Source organism: Chlorocebus sabaeus, chromosome 9, assembly GCF_047675955.1.
Source record: "Chlorocebus sabaeus isolate Y175 chromosome 9, mChlSab1.0.hap1, whole genome shotgun sequence".
Classification (NCBI taxonomy): Eukaryota; Metazoa; Chordata; class Mammalia; order Primates; family Cercopithecidae; genus Chlorocebus; species Chlorocebus sabaeus.
In genome coordinates, this window is record NC_132912.1 from 67,453,416 (window position 1) to 67,476,178 (window position 22,763).

At 42.0% G+C, this 22,763-nt stretch overlaps 1 protein-coding gene across 3 annotated transcripts in view; it reads left to right on the top strand.

Annotated features, from left to right (window-relative positions):
* Positions 1 to 357: 357 nt before the first annotated feature.
* The window catches only part of PLA2G12B (phospholipase A2 group XIIB), a 28,496-nt gene continuing 6,090 nt past the window's right edge, over positions 358 to 22,763 (top strand). For 2 of the 3 annotated variants that reach the window (XM_007963091.3, XM_007963092.3), the window contains exons 1-3: positions 358 to 689; positions 12,953 to 13,041; positions 14,325 to 14,490. In XM_007963091.3, coding sequence (XP_007961282.1) covers positions 479 to 689; positions 12,953 to 13,041; positions 14,325 to 14,490 — 466 coding nt within the window. In that variant the 5' untranslated portion in view covers positions 358 to 478. The remainder of the gene's footprint in view (positions 690 to 12,952; positions 13,042 to 14,324; positions 14,491 to 22,763) is intronic. The other variant, XM_038009069.2, reaches the window with a different exon arrangement.

Consider the following 22,763-nt stretch of genomic DNA (forward strand, 5'->3'; position numbering starts at 1 on the left):
TGAGCCCTTTACACATCCTCCTGACTCTCCTTGGAGACTGTGTAGGTAGCTGGCTGAGGGGTGCGGCTAGGACCTTCAGGCAAGCTCTTTTACCAAGAGGCTGGCCCTGAAGAGCCATACTTGTAACTGATCAATAGGTTAACAAGCTGGTGGGGGTAGAACTCCGAATGCTTCACCGTTTCTGCGTCCTCGAAGTTGGTCAACATCTCCCTCCTCCAGGGTGGCAGAATCCACTTTGAAGTGTTCTCTCTCCCTGGCCCTCCCACTCCCTAACCTTTGCCCTCTTTCTAATTGCCCTGATCTCATCCCAACCTCCGTAGCTATGTTTAAAGTCCACCTCTGGGGAACAGACAGATTGAATGTTCCAGATAATCCCTTTCCCAGTCCTGCCTGACATCTGGGTAGGGGGTTTGTCCCTGGACTTCTGGGACACTGGCTGGGGTTTGAGGAGAGAACCCAGTACCTACCTGGCTGCAGGATGAAGCTGGCCAGTGGCTTCTTGGTTTTGTGGCTCAGCCTTGGGGTTGGCCTGGCTCAGAGTGACACGAGCCCTGATACGGAGGAGTCCTATTCAGACTGGGGCCTTCGGCACCTCCGGGGAAGCTTTGAATCTGTCAACAGCTACTTTGATTCTTTTCTGGAGCTGCTGGGAGGGAAGAATGGAGTCTGTCAGTACAGGTGCCGATATGGTGAGTGTGCGTTTTCTCTTTCTGTGAAAACTGTCACTGGTGGACCCATGGGCAGCCCCAGAGAGGCTACGATCTGTCTTGGACTTTTTCCTGTTAACCATTTAGAGCTGCCAGATTTAGCAGATAAAAATGTAGGACACCCAGTGAAATGTGAAATCCAAATGAACAACAAATAAGTCATTAGTATAAGTATATCCAGTGAAATATCTGGAACATACTTATCCTGACAAATTCTTCGTTATCTCAAACTCACATTTCACTGAGCTTCCTGTATTGTATCTGGGTAACCTTCCTTGGGCCATTTTATGAGTTTGTTGTGAGGCTGTTCTTAGGAAAAGGGTACCTGGGGTGGGAAGAAGGAGGGTGGGTGTGAGAGGTCTCTGTGAGGAGTTCCCAGGGATGAAAACTGAAGCTGAACATGCAGAGGAAATTCTGCCACGGGGCAAAACCGCCTCTTCAGTTGCTCTGTGCTCAGCTTGAAAACAAATTGTCCCTCCCCGCTGCTGCAGTTCACACCGTCCTCCCAGCTCTCGGTCCCTGACTGCCATCAATTTGCTGGACTTTCCCAGGGGAGCTGTCCCTGCCTGCGGCCTAGGCAATGGCAGGCCTGCTGTGGAGAGGAAGGGTTCGTGGCTCACCAGGGATCCCAAGGGCTGTCCTCTGGGCTTGGCGCCAGATGTAGAATTGTGAGCTGGCAGGAGCACTTCCCCTACCTTGCCTGAGTAGGACTGGGGTACACAGGAGCTACGGTGCACACCTGACTGCCGGCACGGAGTCCCTGGCACCAGTGCTTCCTTCACTGGGCCCTGGAAATTAATGTAATGGGAGCAAAATGTGGAGCCCCAGGCCCTGAAGCTGGGTAGCACCTTGTAATTGCCAATGCGCATGAAAGCATGCACAGTCTCAGGTCATGGGTAGCATTAGTTTTATGGTTTGTCAACTATCGCATCATGGGATTAGAAATGAAAATGGTCAGTTTAGCCTAACAGGAAAAAATATTTGAGAAATATTTTCTCCAAATAACAGAGAAAAAGTCCGCTTTCAAGAGATGCACAAAAAAACTACAAACTTCCCGGACTCACCCCATAAGTCTCTCTATTCGTTTTTGAGTGGGGAAAATCACTTCCTTATACACTAACAGTGACTAGGAGGTAATGGTTAATCATTGCATCAGGACCCAAAGTTTTGCAGAATAGATGGTTTAACCATCTATAGTTAGAATCTATGGTTTAACCATCTATGCTACAGCTTCTTTGTGAAAGCTTCACAGAGAAAAATGCCTGGTCTGTTAGGACCCACCTGGCCCTGAAACCGTGTATTTGGCCAAGGCAGTTAGACCAATGCAGAGGCCTTGCCACTGGATTATGCTCACCTTGTTTGCACAGATGGGGCAGGGGAGGGGTTGACTCACTTCAGACATTGGAATCAACACAGGTGTTTTCCTTCCTAAAGGCAACACAAGACTAATATCTGTGGTTCAGCAAATAGGTAACAGCAGGAATTTTTATTAAGAAATCAAGAACCAAACCCTCTTCTTCCTTCTCTAGCAAAACAGCATTAAAAGACTTCAGCAAATTTTAGTTGCAGAGCCTCTGGCTCGGCAGGGTGGACGCCAGCAGCAACTGGTGGGGGATGGGAAGAGTAAATAGAGAGAAGAGGAAGGCAAATAACTCTTCTCACTTTGTGTAAAACGGCCTGCTCAATGAGAGGCCTGAAAAACACTTAGAAAAATAGGGGACTACGCCTCCTTACCTTGGAACCCAGTGGAGCCAAAAACCTGTCGGCTGTGCCCAAGAGTACAAAATATCTTCTCAAATTGATTGTGAATCGAGCAATCTTTGGAACAGACAACGCCTACTAACGAGTCTGCGCTTTTGTAGTTTGCTGTGTGACACAGCTCTCATGCACCGTGCTTGTTTTTTAAGTAGTGATTCTCAAACTCGCCTGTGCATTGAAGCCCCTGGAGGGCTGATTTAAATAGGTCGCCGGGCCCCACTCCAGGTGTTTCTGATTAGTAAGAGTTTCTGGGCTTAGGAGATCCTCCTGCCTCAGCCTCTCAGTTAGCTTGGGCTACAAGTATGCGCCACCATGCCCAGATAATGTTGTAACTTTTTGTAGAGAAGGGAGTCTCACCATCTTATCCAGGCTGGTGTCCAGCTCCGGGGTTCCAGCAATCCTCCCAACTTGGCCTCCCAAATTGCTGGGATTATAGGCGTGAGCCACAGCGCCAGCCAGATTTTACCTTCGATAGGTACTAACTACTATTTAAAACAGCGGCTTTCTAACTTGGGTACACTTCAGATCACCTGAGGGGCTTTAACAACACCTGGCACCAAATCAATTAAATCAAAATTTCTGTGGGTTGGTCCCAGACATCAGTAGTTTAACGTTTTTCCCAGGTGATTGCAAAGCACAGCCGAGGTAAAGGAATGCCATTCTATGACGTCATTCTTAGAGAACTTCAGCCCACAGGTTAAATTATGCAGGCAGATAAAACTGTGTATGTATCCTGGTAGCCCACGATAGCATGTCAACATTGTTTTCCGTGCTTCTCGTATCTAAAGTAATTTGTTCTCGTGCCAACACACAAAATCTGTACTTGTCAAACAAGTGGGCTATAAATATGATAAGATCCAGCGTGTGTCAATGGCATACCTAGCACAGCTGTCATTAAGGAGTCTGTACCAGCCGGGCGCGGTGGCTCAAGCCTGTAATGCCAGCACTTTGGGAGGCCAAGGTAGGCAGATCACGAGGTCAAGAGATCGAGACCATCCTGGCTAACATGGTGAAACCGTGTCTCTACTAAAAATACAAAAAAAAAAAATAGCCGGGTGTGGTGGCGGGCGCCTGTAGTCCCAGCTACTCGGGAGGCTGAGGCAGAAGAATGGTGTGAACCCGCTAGGTGGAGCTTGCAGTGAGCTGAGATTGCGCCACTGTACTCCAGCCTGGGCAACAGAGCGAGACTCCATCTGGAAAAAAAAAAAAAAAAAAAAAAAAAGACTCTGTACCAATGCAAACAAGATTTCCTTGAGAATTGTTTCCAAAATGTAGATACCCTTTTCTACCTCCAGAGATTCTGATGCAGTAGGCCTGTGGAGGGACCTTGGAACTGCCCTTTTTTTTTTTTTTTTTTGAGACAGAGTCTCACTCTATCACCCAGGCTGGAATGCACCATCACCACGCCCAGCTAATGTTTTGTATTTTTAGTAGAGACGGAGTTTCATTGTGAGCTGGGATGGTCTCCATCTCCTGATCTCGTGATCCGCCCCCCTCGGCCTCCCAAAGTGCTGGGATTACAGATGTGAGCCACCTCGCCCGGCTGGAACTGCACTTTTAATGGGTAGTCTTTGAACCAGACTTTGAGAAATAAGCATGGTAATGGAAAAATCATGGATTTGAATTTAGGGGAAAATATCCCATTGCTGGTGACCTTGGGTGAGTTATCTGACTCTCTCAACCTTAGTTTCCTCAAATATGTAAAAATAGTGTTACTAATACCCACCTTGCAAAGGTGTTGTGAGAATTAAAGATAATATACATAAAGAATCAGTAGTATATAGAGAGCATGGTAGGTACCAAACAAATTTTATAAACGTTATGAGAAAGACAGTCTAGTGAACAGGTTAATTGCATTCAGATTCTTCCAGTTCTCTTTCAACATAAAAATGAAAAATCCCAGAAATCCCAGTGGCTGGACAACAGCCTCTCAGCTTCTGGAAGAAGTCCCTCGAGGGAACAATGACTGGAGAGTTATCTGCCTCACGAAGGTCTCTGGAGCTGGGTCAATGGAGCAGAGTTTCTATGATGATGCTGTTCACGCTTTCACACTTTAATAAAAGATCCTGAAAATGAATTTCTTCCTGGATTTAGTTCCAAGAGTAAAAGTATCTTAAAAGTTTCTTTAACCATCAGTCTATTGTAATCCCAGCACTTTGGGAGGCTGAGGCAGTTGGATCATTTGAAGTCAGGAGTTTGAGACCAGCCTGGCCAACATGGTGAAACCCCATCTGTACTAAAAATACAAAAATTAGCTGGGTGTGGTGGCGCGACCTGTAATTCTAGCTACTTGGGAGGCTGAGGCAGGAGAATCACTTGAACCCGGGAGGTGGAGGTTGCAGTGAGCCGAGATCACACCATTGCACTCCAGCCTGGGCAACAGAGCGAGATTAAGTTTCAAAAATAAACAAATAAATAAATAAAAATAAATATCGGTCTATTTTTTAAAGAGAATTTTTATCTGACGTTTTACAGCAAAATTTTATAAACCTGTGAGTTTGTATCTTTTTCCAGGGAAATAACTCACAGACTTCATCAGATTCTCCAGGGGATCCAGAGCCCAAAAAAAGAAAACAGCCACTGGCTTAGAGGCAAACAGATTATTTTTGTTTTTGGGTGACTGACCTCCTAGTATGCTGGGGACTCAGGGAGTAGGGGAGATGCTCCTGGGATGCGGGACTTTCAGTACTAACACTGGGATGGTACCAGGCAAACCAGGACAAGTTGGTCACCCTACCTTTTGTAGTAACTTAATCTGTTTTTGCAACTGAAATACAGAGTTCTTCTCTTTAGGAGAATTGCCTCTGTCCTGCTGTGTTCCGTTGATGTATTAGTCATGTTGCATCTGAGTGTTTCTGGGTGGAAGGAAGACATACTTTTCTTTCTTTTTTTTTTCTGGAATTTTGTTTTTCTTGAGATGGAGTCTCCCTCTGTCACCCAGGCTGGATTGCAGTGGCACCATCTCGGCTCTCTGCAGTCTCCACCTTCTGGGTTCAAGTGATTCTCCTGCCTCAGCCTCCTGGTGTAGCTGGGATTACAGGCATGCGCCACCACGCCCAGCTACTTTGTATTTTTAGTAGTGACGGGCTTTCACCACGTTGGCCAGGCTGGTCTCGAACTCATGACCTCAGGTGATCCCCCTGCTGGGCTTCCTACAGTGCTGGGATTACAGGTGGGAGCCACCGCTCCCCACCTGGAAATTATTTTTTCTCACGTTTGAGACAGCTAGTCGGGGTTGTTGATGAAGCCATGCCTATAATAGTTTAGTAAATACTCTTATTATTCATTTGGTATCATTATCTGTTCTTTATAACAATACAACATTAATAGAAAAATCATACTATTAAGTGGAAAATCGTAAAACAAATGACAAAGACATAATATGTATACTACAAAAAGGTTCTTACGAACTGTGAAGAAATAGGCGAAAGGTCTAAAAGAAAAATGAGCAAAGAATGGAAATAGGCAATTGACAGAAAAGAAAAACTAAATGGTTTGCATACAAATAATATGGTTGAATTCAGTATTGATCAGGGGCCTACAAATTAAAGTAACAATGAGATGCCACTTTTAGCCAACAGAGTGGCAAAATTTAAAAGAAGAGTGATAAGAACTATTGCTGCCAGAGAGGAAAAAATCACTCCCGTGAATTTCTTTTGGAAATATAAATGTTAATCCTTTTTTTAATGTTGATTTTTAAGTTCTGGGGTACATGTGCAGGATGTGCAGTTTGGTTACACAGGTAAATGTGTGCCACAGTGGTTTGCTGCAGATGTACCTTTCAATAAAGTGTACTCACTCCCTGCTAGCACCTCCCGGGGAACCAGCTGGGTGGAGAGGATGGACGCACCCTCCCGGGAAGGCAAAACTCTTGCCCTGGGACACAAAGCCCTGAAAGTTTGTGCTGCTCTTTCCAGTGACAGAGATAAAAGGGTGGGCTCAGGAGGCAGTGTCCACCACTGGCAGGCAGAGCTCTTGGATTCTTGGCTAACTCTTCTCAATCTCCCTCCAGTTTGTCTTTTAAGACTTTTATGGTATTTCACTTTATTCAGAAGCTTTTCAGTTTTATAAGATCAAATCTGTCAGTCTCTTTCTTTATGGCTTCTGAATTTTATGTCTTGATTAGAAAACCATCCTCACATCAAGATTAGAACAGTATACTGCTGAGTTTTTTTTCTGTGAAAGCAGCCATAACTAAATCATGAGTGCGGCTGTGTTCCAATAAAACTTTTTTTATGAATACTAAGAATTTGAACAGGATCAAGTTGTCGGCCTCTCACTCCTATAAACAGCTCCAGCCAGAAAATAAAACATCTGTGGCTATGATACATTATTAATGCCTAGACTTAAAACATCAACCATAAGCTCCTCAAACGATAATTTGAGGATATGGTATCCTTGAATGATTTCTGTTTCTGCCTAGACTGAAACCATTACCTTTTGTCTTAGAACTTATACTTTCAGCTTCATTTCTAAACAGAATTTCTGCAGTTAACATAAAACATTAAATAAAATAAAAATAACCATCATCAGCTGCAGGCTGGATAGGAATTCCATTCCGGTATATTTCAAACTGGAATAGCAGAGTTTTATCTTCTGTGAGTTATCAAGGGCAAAAAGGCAGAGGGTAACCCAATAAACCGAGCCAAGTCTGTAGTGAATGTCCTTTTCAGCAAAATTGTGAAAAAGATGTTTCATTCGCTGGCTAGGCGCGGTGGCTCACGCCTGTAACTTTGGCACTTTGGGAGGCCGAGGAGGGCAGATCACTTAAGGTCAGGCGTTCAAGACTAGCCTGGACAACATGGCGAAACCCTGTCTCTACTAAAAATACAAAAACTTAGCCAGGCGTGGTGGCAGGCACCTGTAATCCCAGCTACTCTGGAGGCTGAGGCAGGAGAATGGCTTGAACCCAGGAGGCGGAGGTTGCAGTGAGCTGAGATGCTGTCTTGAATGTGGGGCCACCATAATGAGACTAGTGTCCTCGTAAGAAGAGAAAGAGAAAGAAGAGAAGACAAGGCCATCTGCAAGCCAGGAAGAAGGCCCTCACCAGACATGGAATGCACTGGCATCCTGATCTTGGAATTTCCAGCCTTCAGCACTGTGAGGAATAAATTTCTGCTGTGTAAGCCATCCAGTCTATGGTATTTTTGTTATAGCATCCAAACTGCCTGAGACAGGGAATGACTGCTGAATGGGCACAAGGTCTACCTTGGGGGTGATGAAAATGTTTTTGAACTAGATAAAGGTGATGGTTGTACAATATTGTGAATATATTTAATTGCACACTTTAAGATGGTTAATTTTATGTTATCTGAATTTCACCTCAATAAGAAAAAGAAGGCTGGGTGCTGTGGCTCATGCCTATAGTCTCAGCCCTTTGGAAAGCCAAGATGGGTGGATAGCTTCAGTCTGGGAATTCAAGACTAGCTTGGGCAACATAGCAAAACCCCATCTCCACAAAAAAAATACAAAAATTAGTCAGGTGCAGGGATAGCACTTATAGTCCCAGCTACTAGGGAGGCTGAGGTGGGAGGCTTGCTTGGGCCTGGGAGATCGAGGCTGTAGTGTGCCAAGATCACACCACTGCACTCCAGCCTGGGTGACAGAGTGAGAGACCTTGTCTCAAAAAATAAAAGAAAAAAAGAAAATGAAAAGAGGCAGGGCACAGTGGCTCACGCGTGAAATTCTAGCAGCTCATTAAGCTGAGGTTGGAGAGCTGCTTGTGCCTAGGAGTTTAAGACCAGCCTGGGCAACATAGCAAGACCCCATCTCTATAAAAAAATTTACGAGTTAGCCATGCACGATGGCATGCACCTGCAGTCATAGCTACGTGGACAGCTGAGGCAGGAGGATCACTTGAACCAGGGAGCTTGAAGCTGCAGTGAGCTATGATTGTGCCACTGCACTCCAACCTGGGTGACACAGCGAGACCCCATCTCTTAAAAAAGAAGAGGAAGAAGAAGAAAAAACAAATAAATAGTTACACCATCAAAAAAGTGAAAAGACATCCCAAAGAATGGGAGAAAATATTTGCATATTTGACAAGGCACTTGCTTCCAAAATACATAAAGAACACAACTCAACAGTAAAAAGATAAATAACTCAATTATATAGTGGGTAGAGGCTTTAAAAAGACATTTTCCAAAAGAATTTATATGAATGGCCAATAAGCACATAAAAAGATACTCAACATAATCATTAGAGAAATGCAAATCAAAACTACCGTGAAATACCACCTCGCTCCCGCCAGGATGGCTACAATAAAAAAGACAGACAATAGCTAGTGTTATTGAGGATGTGGAGAAACTGGAACCCTCATGCATTGCTGGTGGGAATGTGGTACAGTCACTTTGGAAAACAGTGTGGCAATTCCTTAAAATGTTCAACAGAGTTACTATATGACCCAGCAATCCTATTCTTATGGAGAAATGAAACACATGTCCATACAAAAACCTGTTTACAAATATTAGTAGCAGTATTATTCATAATAGCTAAAGGGTGAAAACAGTGCAAATGTCTATTAACCGATGAATGGGTAAACAAAATATGGTATGCCTATACGATGGAAGGTTTTTCTAGCAATAAAAAGAACTTAAGTACTGATACATACTACAACATGTATGAAACCAGAAAACATTATGCTAAGTGAAAGAAGCCAGACACTAAAGGCCACCTGTCGTATGATTTAATTCATGTGAAGGAGTTGCCTAGGGCAGGGAGGTAGGGAGATGGGAGTGGTGACTAATGGGTACAGGGTTTCTTTTTGAGATTATAATGTTCTAAAATTAGATTATGGTGTTGACTGGACAACTATGTGGATATGCCAAAACCATTGAATTGTACACATTAAATGAGTGAATGTATATGATATATGAATTATAGCTCAATAAAGCTGTCATAGAAAAAAATATAACAAAGAGATTAAAATCATAATGGCAGGCCAGGCAAGGTGGCTCACACCTGTAATCCCAGCACTTTGGGAGGCCAAGGTGGGTGGATCACTTGAGGCCAGGAGTTCGAGACCAGCCTGGCCAACATAGTGAAACCCCATCTCTACTAAAAATACAAAAAGTAGCTGGGTGTGATGGTGTGCACCTGTAACCCCAGCTACTCAGGAGGCTGAGGCGGAAGAATCGCTTGAACTTGGGAGGCAGAGACTGCAGTGAGCCAAGATTGCACCACTGCACTCCAGCCTGGGCGACAGAGTGAGATTCCGTCTCAAAAAAAAAAAAAAAAAAAAAAAAAAAAATCGTAATGGCAACTGAAACAGTTATATATTATTGAGCAACAAGGTACCTCAAAACTTAGCAGCTTACAGTAGTAAAGATTATATCACACAGTTGCTAAGGGTCAGGGATCCTGGAGTGGCTTTGCTGGGCAATTCTGGCTCAGTTTCTCATAAGGTTGAGGTCATGTTGCCCAGCTGATGCTGCCATCTCTGGAGATTCAGCTGGGGCTGGAGGATCTCTTGTTAAATTCATGTGGCTATTGGCAGGAGGTTTTAGTTCTTTGCCAGATGGGTCTTTCCATGGGACTGTTCATGACATAACTTCCCCTAGAGTGAACGGTGAGAGAGGGAGAGTAAGAGAGTCCAAGACAGAAATTGTGGTCTTTTATAGCTTAGTCTTAGGAGGAGCACACCTCCACATCTGCAGTGTTCTCTTGGTCACACAGACCACTCCTGGGACTATATACAAGGAGGTGAATACCAGGAGGTGGGGATCATTGGAAGTCATCTTGGACCACAATGTTATAACCACATGTATCACAGCAACAAATACCCAAAGTGTGGCAGAAACTGTTTAGTGTCCCCTAATGTCCATTCTTCCTCTTTTCTACAGTATCAAGCCCCTCCTTCCACGTTTTAGCTGGGCTAAATGAAGTGGGCTGCCCACTTCATTTTCTAGCCCACCTTTGCAACCAGATTTTGCCATTTGATTAAGGTCTGGCCAGAGGGAAGTATGAGGAAGTGACGGGTATAACATTCTGGAGTGTGTTTACTGAAGAGAGGGGCTGGACGCTTCCAACTCCCCCCGTCCTGTTACAGGTAATATGGATATTGGCTGAAGCGCCATCTTAGACCATGAGAGCCAGGGCTACACTCTAGAGCTGGTAGAGTAGAAAGCTGGAAGCAGCCTGGGTTCCAGGAAAGTGCCGATTTACTATACCAGAGGCATGAGTCTTAGCTCCGGATTTTTATGAGATATTCCATCTTGTTTAAGGATCTGAATAATATAGGTATATAGAAAGTATAATACACATATGGAGAAAACTGCAGTGCTCTGTTGACTGACATACAGGAAGACATAAGTAAACAGAGAACTATACCGTGTCTATACTTGGGAAGACTGAGTATCCTAAGAAAGGCAGCTGTCTCCAAATCTATACATTCAATGGATTTTTCAATAAAACTCTTGACCATCTTTCTTGTAGAATTTACTAAGTTGGTTCTACAAATTCAAAAAAATTGCAAAATTCTTTGTGAGAGTAAAGGTCCAAGCATAATCAAGACAATTTTGCAGAATGATACAAAGTGAGGGCTTTAAAACATAAACTTAGTGTCTAAAAGTTAAAACAGAATGATGAGTGCAAAGAGGCTTCAACAGCACCCTGACCTGTACTTTAACTGTCACATTTAATTAAAAAAAAAAAAAAATTATAGCAAGTTTGGCAAATGTTAACATTTATTATGTTTGTGCATTTGGTACGAGTTGTTTGTTTCTCTGACTTTTCAACAGTTTTGGAATATTTCATAATACGAAATAATTAAAAATAAATACCTGGTAGGAGAATATTGAAGGAAGGAAGGAAGGAAAGAAAGAATGAATGAATGAATGAACGAAAGAAAGAAAAGAAAAAAGAAGCAGAAGAAGAAAAGGAAGGAAGGAGAAGGAGGAGGAGGAGAAGAAGAAGGAAGAAGAAAGAAAGAGAGAGAGAGAGAGAAAGAAAAAGAAATAAAGAAAGGAAAAGAAAGAAAAGAAAGAAAGAGAAAGAAAGAAAAAGAAAGAAAAGAAAGAGAAAGAAAAAGAGGAAAGGAAAGAAAAAGAAATAGAAAGAAAAAGAAAGGAAAAGAAAGAGAAGAAAGAAAAGAAAGAAAGAAAAAGAAAGGAAAAGAAAGAAAAAGAAAGAGAAAGAAAGGAAAAGAAAGAAAAGAAAAAGAAAGAAAAGAAAGAAAGAAAGAAAATAAAGAAAGAAAGGAAAGAAAGAAAGAAAGGAAAGAAAGAAAGAAAAGAAAGAAAGAAAGGAAAGAAAGAAAGAAAGAAAGAAAGAAAGAAAGAAAGAAAGAAAGAAAGAAAGAAAGAAAGAGAAAGAAAGAAAGAAAGAGTCTTATGCCTTACTCTAAGGTCTTGTATCTCCTAAAAAGAGGCAGAGATGTGGTGAAGGAGCATGGGTTTTGGAGACAAACAGGAAATCTGACTTTATATCCTATTTCCCCCACTTGTTCTATGATGTTAGGCAAGTCATGCAACTTCTTAGCCTGAGTTTCTTATCTGGATAATGGGATAAAATACCCACTGCAGATGGCTGTCCTGAGGTCATCTCAGGTCAAGGTTATCTTTACCTGTGGGCACTGCTGTTGATATAACTGATAAAGCTTCTCTCTACACATTTGAAAGATCATAAAAAACAGAAATTCAAAGCTGTTCAGATCATTTCTGCTTACTTCTATGAAATAAATGCCTAAGTTATCACATCAGGGTGATTTCTTTGCTCTTTGCTCAATCATGCTCTAGGTTTATGGAATCTTGCTTGAATTTCCTGCAAGTTAAAACCCTTTTGTGGTGTTGTTACAATTCCGATTCCTTAAGTGTATGATCAAGTTGTGTTCTGCTTGTTCTTTGAGTGGTATATGGTCTTGCAGTGGTTAAGGAATGAGGAAACTTGAGCTTTAGTTGGGTTTTGTCATGGCCCTTATCTTCAAGGTTATGCATTTAAAAAACATTAGAAATGTCAGTAAATAAGTGCTCACTGGGGGCGGTGGCTCACGCCTGTAATCCCAGCACTTTGGGAGGCCGAGGCAGGTGGATCACTTGAGGTCAGGAGTTCAAGACCAACCTGGCCAACATGGTGAAACCCTGTCTCTTCTAAAATTACAAAAATTAGCTGGGCATGGTGGCACATGTCTGTAATCCCAGCTACTTGGGAGGCTGAGGCAGGAGAATTGCTTGAACTCAGGAGGCAGAGGTTGCAGTAAGCCAAGATCACACCACTGTACTCCAGCCTGGGTGACAGAGAGAGAACTTGTCTCAAAAAAAAAAAAAAAAAAGCTCATGAGATTTTTTGAGATTAGGAGAAAAAGTCAAAGTCGTCTGAAAGTCATTATTCTTCTGTGACATCATCATCATCATCATCTGATTTGGATGTGAGGAACAGTGACTTTTAAAGAAAAAGTGAAATATGCGTTTAGAAAATTTTCATTTGATGAATGTTCCCAAATGCTTGATTTCTAAATATTTCTTCTTGCTTTCCTTTCTTCCTCCTGCAAGGAAAGGCACCGATGCCCAGACCTGGCTACAAGCCCCAAGAGCCCAACGGCTGTGGCTCCTATTTCCTGGGTCTCAAGGTACCAGAAAGTGTATGTACCACCAGCATTACCTTCTTGGTTGATTGGTTCTGACTGAGAGCAATCCTAGAGTTATCCTTGATGGAAGTGATTGTTTCTGGAAAAAAGTTGAGCAATACAATTAAGTATTTTAAATTGGATATGAGGGAGAGAATTTTCAAAGAAGATATGTGATTTCCTTTTCCCAGGGACAGCTGTCCCTCAGATAAACCCTTCGTAGTGGATCAGAACTTTGAAATCACCACTGAAAATGTCAGCTGAGACTTAGGACATCACGACATAACTTAATTTGAGATAGATCTGACAGGTTTGACTTATTGAAATTAGTGGACCATTCCAGTGATGTGCCGGAGCCAGCTGGTGCTGGCCAGTGAGAGCTGATTGTTACATATCGTCATGACTTTTGCAAGCAGCTGACTTCATGTTAGTAGTGCCAAACTGGCTATGTTTGGAGTGCTGACATCATAGAAATCTGCAAACACACCAGCATACCCCATGCCCAGCTAATTTTTGTATTTTTGGTAGAAATGGGGTTTCACCATGTTGGCCAGAGTGGTCTCGAACTCCTGACCTCAAGTGATCCACCCACCTCGGCATCCCAAAGGTGACTGGGATTACAGTCGTGAGCCACCACACCCAGACACATGTGGCATTTTATGAACTTAGTTACACAGTTTATGCCACTACATTTACAGTTGTTTATAGGATGCTTAGTAAGCATGGGTGTGTGTGAGATGTTGTGGTTTAACTACAGCCCTCTTGTGATCAGGAGTTCTGTACCCACTCTACTTTCCAACACATCCACACACACTCACACACACACACCCTTAAAATCGTGCTGTCTGGGATGCTGGTGATCTCTTGATGAACTGAGGCTGAATTTTTTTATACTTCTTAGGCGCAGAATCCTTTGCTCACACAAAATCTCACATGGGAATGTTAAGTGTTAATTAAATTAGAGGCCCTGTGGCTCTGCTCTCTTGACTACCCTTCTGGTCCCTGTTTTCATTACTGTAAGCTGCCTCTGAATTGTAAAATTACTAACATCTTAAAAAAAAAAGGTGAAAAATGGGCCAGAATCGCTTATTGAACTAATAACTAAGTAACAGTGAAAATTTGTAATCCTGTGACTGTTGGCATTTTACTGAGTCATTCGTGTTTCTGAATTGATCGGGATATGCAATAGAAATGTGAGAACCACCTAGTTAATAACAAGGTGGGCAAGGTTGCCTGAGGTCCTTAGTCTAAACGTGGCATTTCTTCCCCTTCTTTTCCCTTCCTTCCCTTTTCCCCAGATGGACTTGGGCATTCCAGCAATGACCAAGTGCTGCAACCAGCTGGACGTCTGCTATGACACGTGTGGTGCCAACAAATATCGCTGCGATGCAAAATTCCGATGGTGTCTCCACTCCATCTGCTCTGACCTTAAGCGGAGTCTGGGCTTTGTCTCCAAAGTGGAAGGTAGGTATCTCAATGGCATGTACAGTGCACAGGGAGTTTTGTTCCTGTTTTCACACCGAGATATAGCCAGAACCCCTTGACTCAAAGAGATCATCAGAGCTAACTGAATATTCTTGACGGAACACTGTGGCTGAGCAAGAAATGGTGAAGGAAAGATTCTGGGCACTCCTTCACTAAAGTTCTTGCTGTCCTGCCCGCGAGCTGCTGGCACCACTCCTGAAGGTAAACGACTACACCAAAGCCTTCCCAGAAAAAATAAAAATCTATCATTTAAGGCTGGAGAAAGAATTGCCCAGCTGGCTTGGATTATCCATTCCACTGTTAAATAATTTTCCATATCAGGAATTATTCCTTATAGGACCACTTGGTTTGGCTTAAGCCTTTTTTGTTTGTTTGTTTTGTTTTTAGTCAGGGTAGGAATTCAAAAAACCTTTTCTGTGTAAAGATCTCTACACTTGAGGACAATTATTTTATTTAATTTTTTTTTTTTTTTTTTTTTGAGACGGAGTCTCGCTCTGTCGCCCAGGCTGGAGTGCAGTGGCGCGATCTCGGCTCACTGCAAGCTCCGCCTCCCGGGTTCACGCCATTCTCCTGCCTCAGCCTCCCGAGTAGCTGGGACTACAGGCGCCCGCCACCTCGCCCGGCTAGTTTTTTGTATTTTTTAGTAGAGACGGGGTTTCACCGCGTTAGCCAGGATGGTCTCGATTTCCTGACCTCGTGATCTGCCCGTCTCGGCCTCCCAAAGTGCTGGGATTACAGGCTTGAGCCACCGCGCCCGGCCTATTTAAAATTAAAAAAAAATTTTGAGACAGAATCTCATTCTGTCACCCAGGCTGGAGTGCAGTGGTGTGATTTTGGCTCACTACAACCTCTGTTTCCAGGTTCAAGTGATTCCTGTGCCTCAGCCTCCCATGTAGCTGGGATTATAGGCATATGCCACCATGCCCAGATGATTTTTGCATTTTTAGTAGAGATGGGGGTCTCGCTATGTGGCCCAGGCTGGCCTCGAACTCCTGAACTCAAGTGATCTGCCTGCCTCAGACTCCCAAAGTGATGGGAATATAGGCGTGAGCCCCCGTGCCCAGCAAGGATAGTTATTTTAAACAACTGCTTTGCTACCCAGTTTCTAGCACTGACTATTTCTTTTTCCTAATTTACTCAGAAAGTTTTTACTCTCTCAGTTTCTGAAGCCAGGATATTGTATCCAGGTGTGAATTAGCATTTTCTATTTTTAGAAGACAAGAGTTGAAATGCAGGCTGATAAAGAGCTGGCTCCAGACCACAGACAGTGTCTGCCGTAGAGAGAATTTTGGATCTTTTCATAGATCAATGTCTAGAGTGCAGTCTGGAGGTGAAGGTGTGAGGGCTTGGAAATGTGAATAATTCAGTGTGCCCTATGAAAGGGAGTATCATTCTATTTTGTTTCTACAGAGGATGAAAAAGTACCTGCTGCTAATCTATGGTCAGGTCAAGTTACTTTCTGCAAGCAATGTCCTATTGATTCATTCTCCCAAATATCTCTTTCATATCCCACTTGCCTGGTTACTGCAAATTAACCCAGTCTCTGTGTCCCATCTAATTGATGGTCACCATTGGGACCAGATATGCTGCACAAATCTGATCATCTTGACCCCCTGTGTAAATCATTCAATACATTCCTCCTTATGGATTAAATCCAGACTCCTCAGTATGCCGTACATGGCCCTTTCTGATTCAGCCCTAGCCTTCCTCTCCACCATCATCTTGGGCATTCCTGGTCTCTCTCCTGACTCCTGCCTCTGTGGGCTCAGAACTGTTCCTTCGTAGATTCTACAAAAAGAGTGTTTCCAACCTAGTGAATCAAAACACAGGTTCCATTCTGTGAGATGAATCCACACATCACAAAGCACTTTCACAGATAGCTTGTTTCTAATTTTTTTTTTTTTTGCACGTTATTCGATTTTTCCTTATAGGCCTCAATGGTCTGATTCTACAAAAAGAGTATTTCGAACCTGGTGAATCAAAACACAGTTTCCTTTCTGTAAGATGAATCCACACATCACAAAGCATTTTCAGATAGCTCGCTTCTAGTTTTTATCGCGGGATATTAGATGTTTTTCTTATAGCCCTCAATGGGCTGAGAAATGTCCCTTTGTAGATTCTACAAAAAGCGTGTTTCCAACCTGGTGAATCAAAACACAGGATCCATTCTGTGAGGTGAATCCAGCCATCATACAGCATTTTCAAAGATTGCTTATTTCTCATTTTTATCACAGAATATTCTATTTTTCCTTATGGGCCTCAGTAGGCTCAGAAATGTCCCTTTGTAGATTCTGCACAGAGTGTTTCCAACCTGGTGAATAAACTACTTGGGTAGATGGCCCATTCCTTTCTGCCCCTGTGTGAAATGCACTAATCATTCATTTTTTGTTGTTGTTGAAACAGATTTATTAAGTTACAATTCACACACAATACGATTCACCCATTTAAATGCTTTTAAATATGTTCACAGAATTATGCAGTCAATCCCACAGTCAATTTTAGAACACATGCATCACCCTGAAAAGGAACCCCAGGGCCATTCGGTCTCTCCCCAAACTCCCCCTGCCCAACTTGAGGAAATCACAAATCTACTTTCTACCTCTAGAACTGCCTATTCTGGACATTTCATATAAATGGAATCATACAATATACGGTTTTCTGTGACTGACTTACTTCACTTGGCAAAGTTTATCCATGTTGTAGAATGTATCAGTATTCCATTCCTTTTTATTGCTGAATAATATTCCATTGTATGGCTGTAACGTATTTTCTTTTTTTTTCTTTTTTTTTTTAATTCTACTTTAAGTTCTAGGGTATGTGTGCACAACGTGCAGGTTTGTTACATATGTATACATGTGCCATGTTGGTGTGCTGCACCCATTAACTCATCATTTACATTAAGTATATCTCCTAATGCTATCCCTCCCCCATCCCTCCACCCCACGACAGGCCCTGGTGTGTGATGTTCCCCACACTGTGTCCAAGTGTTCTCATTGTTCAATTCTCAGCTATGAGTGAGACCATGCGGTGTTTGGTTTTCTGTCCTCGTGATAGTTTGCTCAGAATGATGGTTTCCAGCTTCATCCATGTCCCTACAAAGGACATGAACTCATCCTTTTTACGGATGCATAGTATTCCACGGTGTATATGTGCCACATTTTCTTAATCCAGTCTATCATTGATGGACATTTGGGTTGGTTCCAAGTCTTTGCTATTGTGAATAGTGCAGCAATAAACATACGTGTGCATGTGTCTTTATAGTACCATGACTTACAATCTTTTGGGTATATACTCAGTAATGGGATGGCTGGGCCAAATGGCATTTCTAGTTGTAGATCCTTGAGGAATTGCCACGCTGTCTTCCACAATGCTTGAACTGGTTTACAGTCCCAACAACAATGTAAAAGTGTTTCTATTTCTCCACATCCTCTCCAGCACCTGCTGTTTCCTGACTTTTTAATGATCGTCATTCTAACTGGTGTGAGATGGTATCTCATTGTGGTTTTGATTTGCATTTCTCTGATGACCAGTGATGATGAGCATTTTTTCGCATTTCTCTGATGACTAGTGATGATGAGCATTTTTTCATGTGTCTGTTGGCTGTATGAATGTCTTCTTTTGAGAAGCGTATGTTTATATCCTTCGCCCACTTTTTGATGGAGTTTTTGATTTTTTTCTTGTAAATTTGTTTGAGTTCTTTGTAGATTCTGGATATTAGCCCTTTGTCAGATGGGTAGATTGTAAAAATTTTCTCCGATTCTGTAGGTTGCCTGTTCACTCTGCTGGTAGTTTCTTTTGCTGTGCAGAAGCTCTTTAGTTTAATTAGATCCCATTTGTCAGTTTTGGCTTTTGTTGCCATTGCTTTTGGTGTTTTAGTCATGAAGTCCTTGTCCATGCCTATGTCCTGAATGGGATTGCCTAGGTCGTCTTCTAGGGTTTTTATGGTTTTAGGTCTAACATTTAAGTCTTTAATCTATGTTGAATTAATATTTGTATAAGGTGTAAGGAAGGGATCCAGTTTCAGCTTTCTACATATGGCTAGCCAGTTTTCCCAGCACCATTTATTAAATAGGGAATCCTTTCCCATTTCTTGTTTTTGTCAGCTTTGTCAAAGATCAGATGGGTGTAGATGTGTGGTGTTCCATTGAGGCCTCTGTTCTGAGGCCTCTGTTCTGTTCCATTGGTCTATATCTCTGTTTTGGTACCAGTACCATGCTGTTTTGGTTACTGTAGCCTTGTAGTATAGTTTGAAGTCAGGTAGCATGATGCCTCCAACTTTGTTCTTTTGGCTTAGGATTGTTTTGGCAATGTGGGCTCTTTTTTGGTTCCATATAACTTTAAAGTAGTTTTTTCCAATTCTGTGAAGAAAGTCATTGGTAGCTTGATGGGGATGACCTTGAATCTATAAATTACCTTGGGCAGAATGGCCATTTTCATGATATTGATTTTTCCCATCCATGAGCATGGAATGTTCTTCTATTTGTTTGTGTCCTCTTTTATTTCATTGAGCAGTGGTTTGTAGTTCTCCTTGAAGTGGTCCTTCACATCCCAGGTAAGTTGGATTCTTAGGTATTTTATTCTCTTTGAAGCAATTGTGAATGGGAGTTCACTCATGATTTGGCTCTCTGTTTGTCTGTTTGTCATTTGGCTCTCTGTTTGTCACACGTATAAGAATGCGTGTGATTTTTGAATATTGATTTTGTATCTGTAGACTTTGCAGAAGTTGCATATTAGCTTAAGGAGATTTTGGGCTGAGACCATGGGGTTTTCTAAATATACAATCATGTCATCTGCAAATAGGGACAATTTGACTTCTTCTTTTCCTAACTGAATACCCTTTATTTCTTTTCTTGCCTGATTGCCCTGGCCAGAACTTCCAAAACTATGTTGAATAGGAGTGGTGAGAGAGGGCATCCCTGCCTTGTGCCAGTTTTCAAAGGGAAAGCTTCCAGTTTTTGCCCATTCAGTATTATATTGGCTGTGGGTTTGTCATAAATAGCTCTTATTATTTTGAGATATGTTCCATCAATACTAGTTTATTGAGAGTTTTTAGCATGAAGGGCTGATGAATTTTGTTGAAGGTCTTTTCTGCGTCTATTGAGATAATCATGTGGTTTTTGTCTTTGGTTCTGTTTATATGATGGATTACATTTATTGATTTGCGTTTGTTGAACCAGCCTTGCATCCCAGGGATGAAGCCAACTTGTTCGTGTTGGATAAGCTTTTTGATGTGCTGCTGGATTTGGTTTGCCAGTATTTTATTGAGGATTTTCACATCGATGTTCATCAGGGATATTGGTCTAAAATTCTCTTTTTTTGTTGTGTCTCTGCCAGGCATTGGTATCAGGATGATATTGGCCTCATAAAATGAGTGAGGGAGGATTCCCTCTTTTTCTATTGATTGGGATAGTTTCAGAAGGGATGGAACCAGCTCCTCTTTTTACCTCTGGTAGAATTCAGCTGTGAATACATCTGGTCCTGGACTTTTTTCGGTTGGTAGGCTATTAATTATTGCCTCAATTTCAGAGCCTGATATTGGTCTATTCAGGGATTCAACTTCTTCCTGGTTTAGTCTTGGGAGGATGTATGTGAAGAAATTTATTCATTTCTTCTTCATTTTCTAGTTTATTTGCGTAGATGTGTTTATAGTATTCTCTGATGGTAGTTTATTTCTGTGGGATTGGTGGTGATGTTCCCTTTATCATTTTTTATTGCGTCTATTTGATTCTTCTCTCTTTTCTGCTTCATTAGTCTTGCTAGTGGTCTATCAATTTTGTTGATCTTTTCAAAAAACCAGCTCCTGGATTCATTGATTTTTTTGAAGGTTTTTTTGTGTCCCTATTTCCTTCAGTTCTGTTCTGATCTTAGTTATTTCTTGCCTTCTGCTAACTTTTCAATGTGTTTGCTCTTTCTTCTCTAGTTCTTTTAATTGTGATGTTAGGGTGTCAATTTTAGATCTTTCCTGCTTTCTCTTGTGGGCATTTAGTGCTTTAAATTTCCCTCTACACACTGCTTTAAATGTGTCGCGGAGATTCTGGTATGTTGTGTCTTTGTTCTCACTGGTTTCAAAGAACATCTTTATTTCTGCCTTCATTTCATTATGTACCCAGTAGTCATTCAGGAGCAGGTTGTTCAGTTTCCAAGTAGTTGAGTGGTTTTGAGTGAATTTCTTAATCCTGAGTTCTAGTTTGATTGCACTGTGGTCTGAGAGACAGTTTGTTATAATTTCTGTTCTTTTACATTTGCTGAGGACTATTTTACTTCCAACTATGTGGTCAATTGTGGAATAAGTGCGATGTGCTGAAAAGAATGTATATTCTGTTGATTTGGGGTGGAGAGTTCTGTAGATGTCTATTAGGTCTGCTTGGTGTGGAGCTGAGTTCAAGTCCTGGATATCCTTGTTAACTTTCTGTCTTGTTGATCTGTCTAATGTTGACAGTGGGGTGTTAAAGTCTCCCATTATTATTGTGTGGGAGTCTAAGTCTCTTTGTAGTTCTCTAAGGACTTGCTTTATGAATGTGGGTGCTCCTGTATTGGGTGCATATATATTTAGGATAGTTAGATCTTCTTGTTGAATTGATCCCTTTACCATTATGTAATGGCCTTCTTTGTCTCTTTTGATCTTTGTTGGTTTAAAGTCTGTTTTATCAGAGACTAGGATTGCAACCCCTCCTTTTTTTTTGTTTTTCCATTTGCTTGGTAGATCTTCCTCCTTCCCTTTATTTTGAGCCTATGTGTGTCTCTGCACGTGAGATGGGTCTCCTGAATACAGCAAACTGATGAGTCTTGACTTTTTATCCAATTTGCCAGTCTGTGTCTTTTAATTGGAGTATTTAGCCTATTTACATTTAAGGTTAATATTGTTATGTGTGAATTTGATCCTGTCATTATGATGTTCGCTGGTTATTTTGCTCATTAGTTGATGCAGTTTCTTCTTAGCATCAATGGTCTTTACAATTTGGCATGTTTTTGCCGTGGCTGGCACTGGTTGTTCCTTTCCACATGTAGTGCTTCCTTCAGGAGCTCTTGCAAGGCAGGCCAGGTGGTGACAAAATCTCTCAGCATTTGCTTGTCTGTAAAGGATTTTATTTCTCCTTCACTTATGAAGCTTAGTTTGGCTGGATATGAAATTCTGGGTTGAAATTCTTTTCTTTAAAATGTTGAATATTGGCCCCCACTCTCTTCTGGCTTGTAGGGTTTCTGCCAAGAGATCCGCTGTTAGTCTGATGGGCTTCCCTTTGTTTTGTGGGTAACCTGACCTTTCTCTCTGGCTGCCCTTAATATTTTTTCCTACATTTCAACTTTGGTGAATCTGACAATTATGTGTCTTGGAGTTGCTCTTCTCAAGGAGTATCTTTATGGCATTCTCTGTATTTCCTGAATTCGAATGTTGGCCTGCCTTGCTATATTGGGGAAGTTCTCCTGGATAATATCCTGAAGAGTGTTTTCCAACTTGGTTCCATTCTCCCCATCACTTTCAGATATACCAATCAAACGTAGATTTGGTCTTTTCACATAGTCACATATTTCTTGGAGGCTTTGTTCATTTGTTTTTACTCTTTTTTCTCTAAACTTCTCGCTTCATTTCATTAATTTGATCCTCAATCACTGATACCCTTTCTTCCACTTGATCAAATTGGCTACTGAAGCTCGTGCATGTGTCATGTAGTTCTCATGCCATGGTTTTCAACTCCATCAGGTGGTTTAAGGTCTTCTCTATGCTATTTATTCTAGTTAGCCATTTGTCTATTCTTTTTTCAAGGTTTTTAGCTTCTTTGCAATGGGTTCAAACATCCTCCTTTAGCTTGGAGAAGTTTGTTATTACCGATCGTCTGAAGCCTTCTTCTCTCAACTCGTCAAAATCATTCTCCGTCCAGCTTTGTTCCGTTGCTGGTGAGGAACTGCGTTCCTTTGGAGGAGAAGAGGCTCTCTGATGTTTAGAATTTTCAGCTTTTCTGCTCTGGTTTCTCCCCATCTTTGTAGTTTTATCTACCTTTGGTCTTTGATGATGGTAACATACAGATGGGGTTTTGGTGTGGATGTGCTTTGTTTGTTAGTTTTCCTTCTAACAGTCAGGACCCTCAGCTGTAGGTCTGTTGGAGTTTGCTGGAGGTCCACTCCAGACCCTGTTTGCCTGGATATCACCAGCGGGGGCTGCAGAACAGCAAATACTGCAGAATGGCAAATGTTCTTGCCTGATCCTTCCTCTGGAAGCTTCATCTCAGAGGGGCACCCAGCTGTATGAGGTGTTT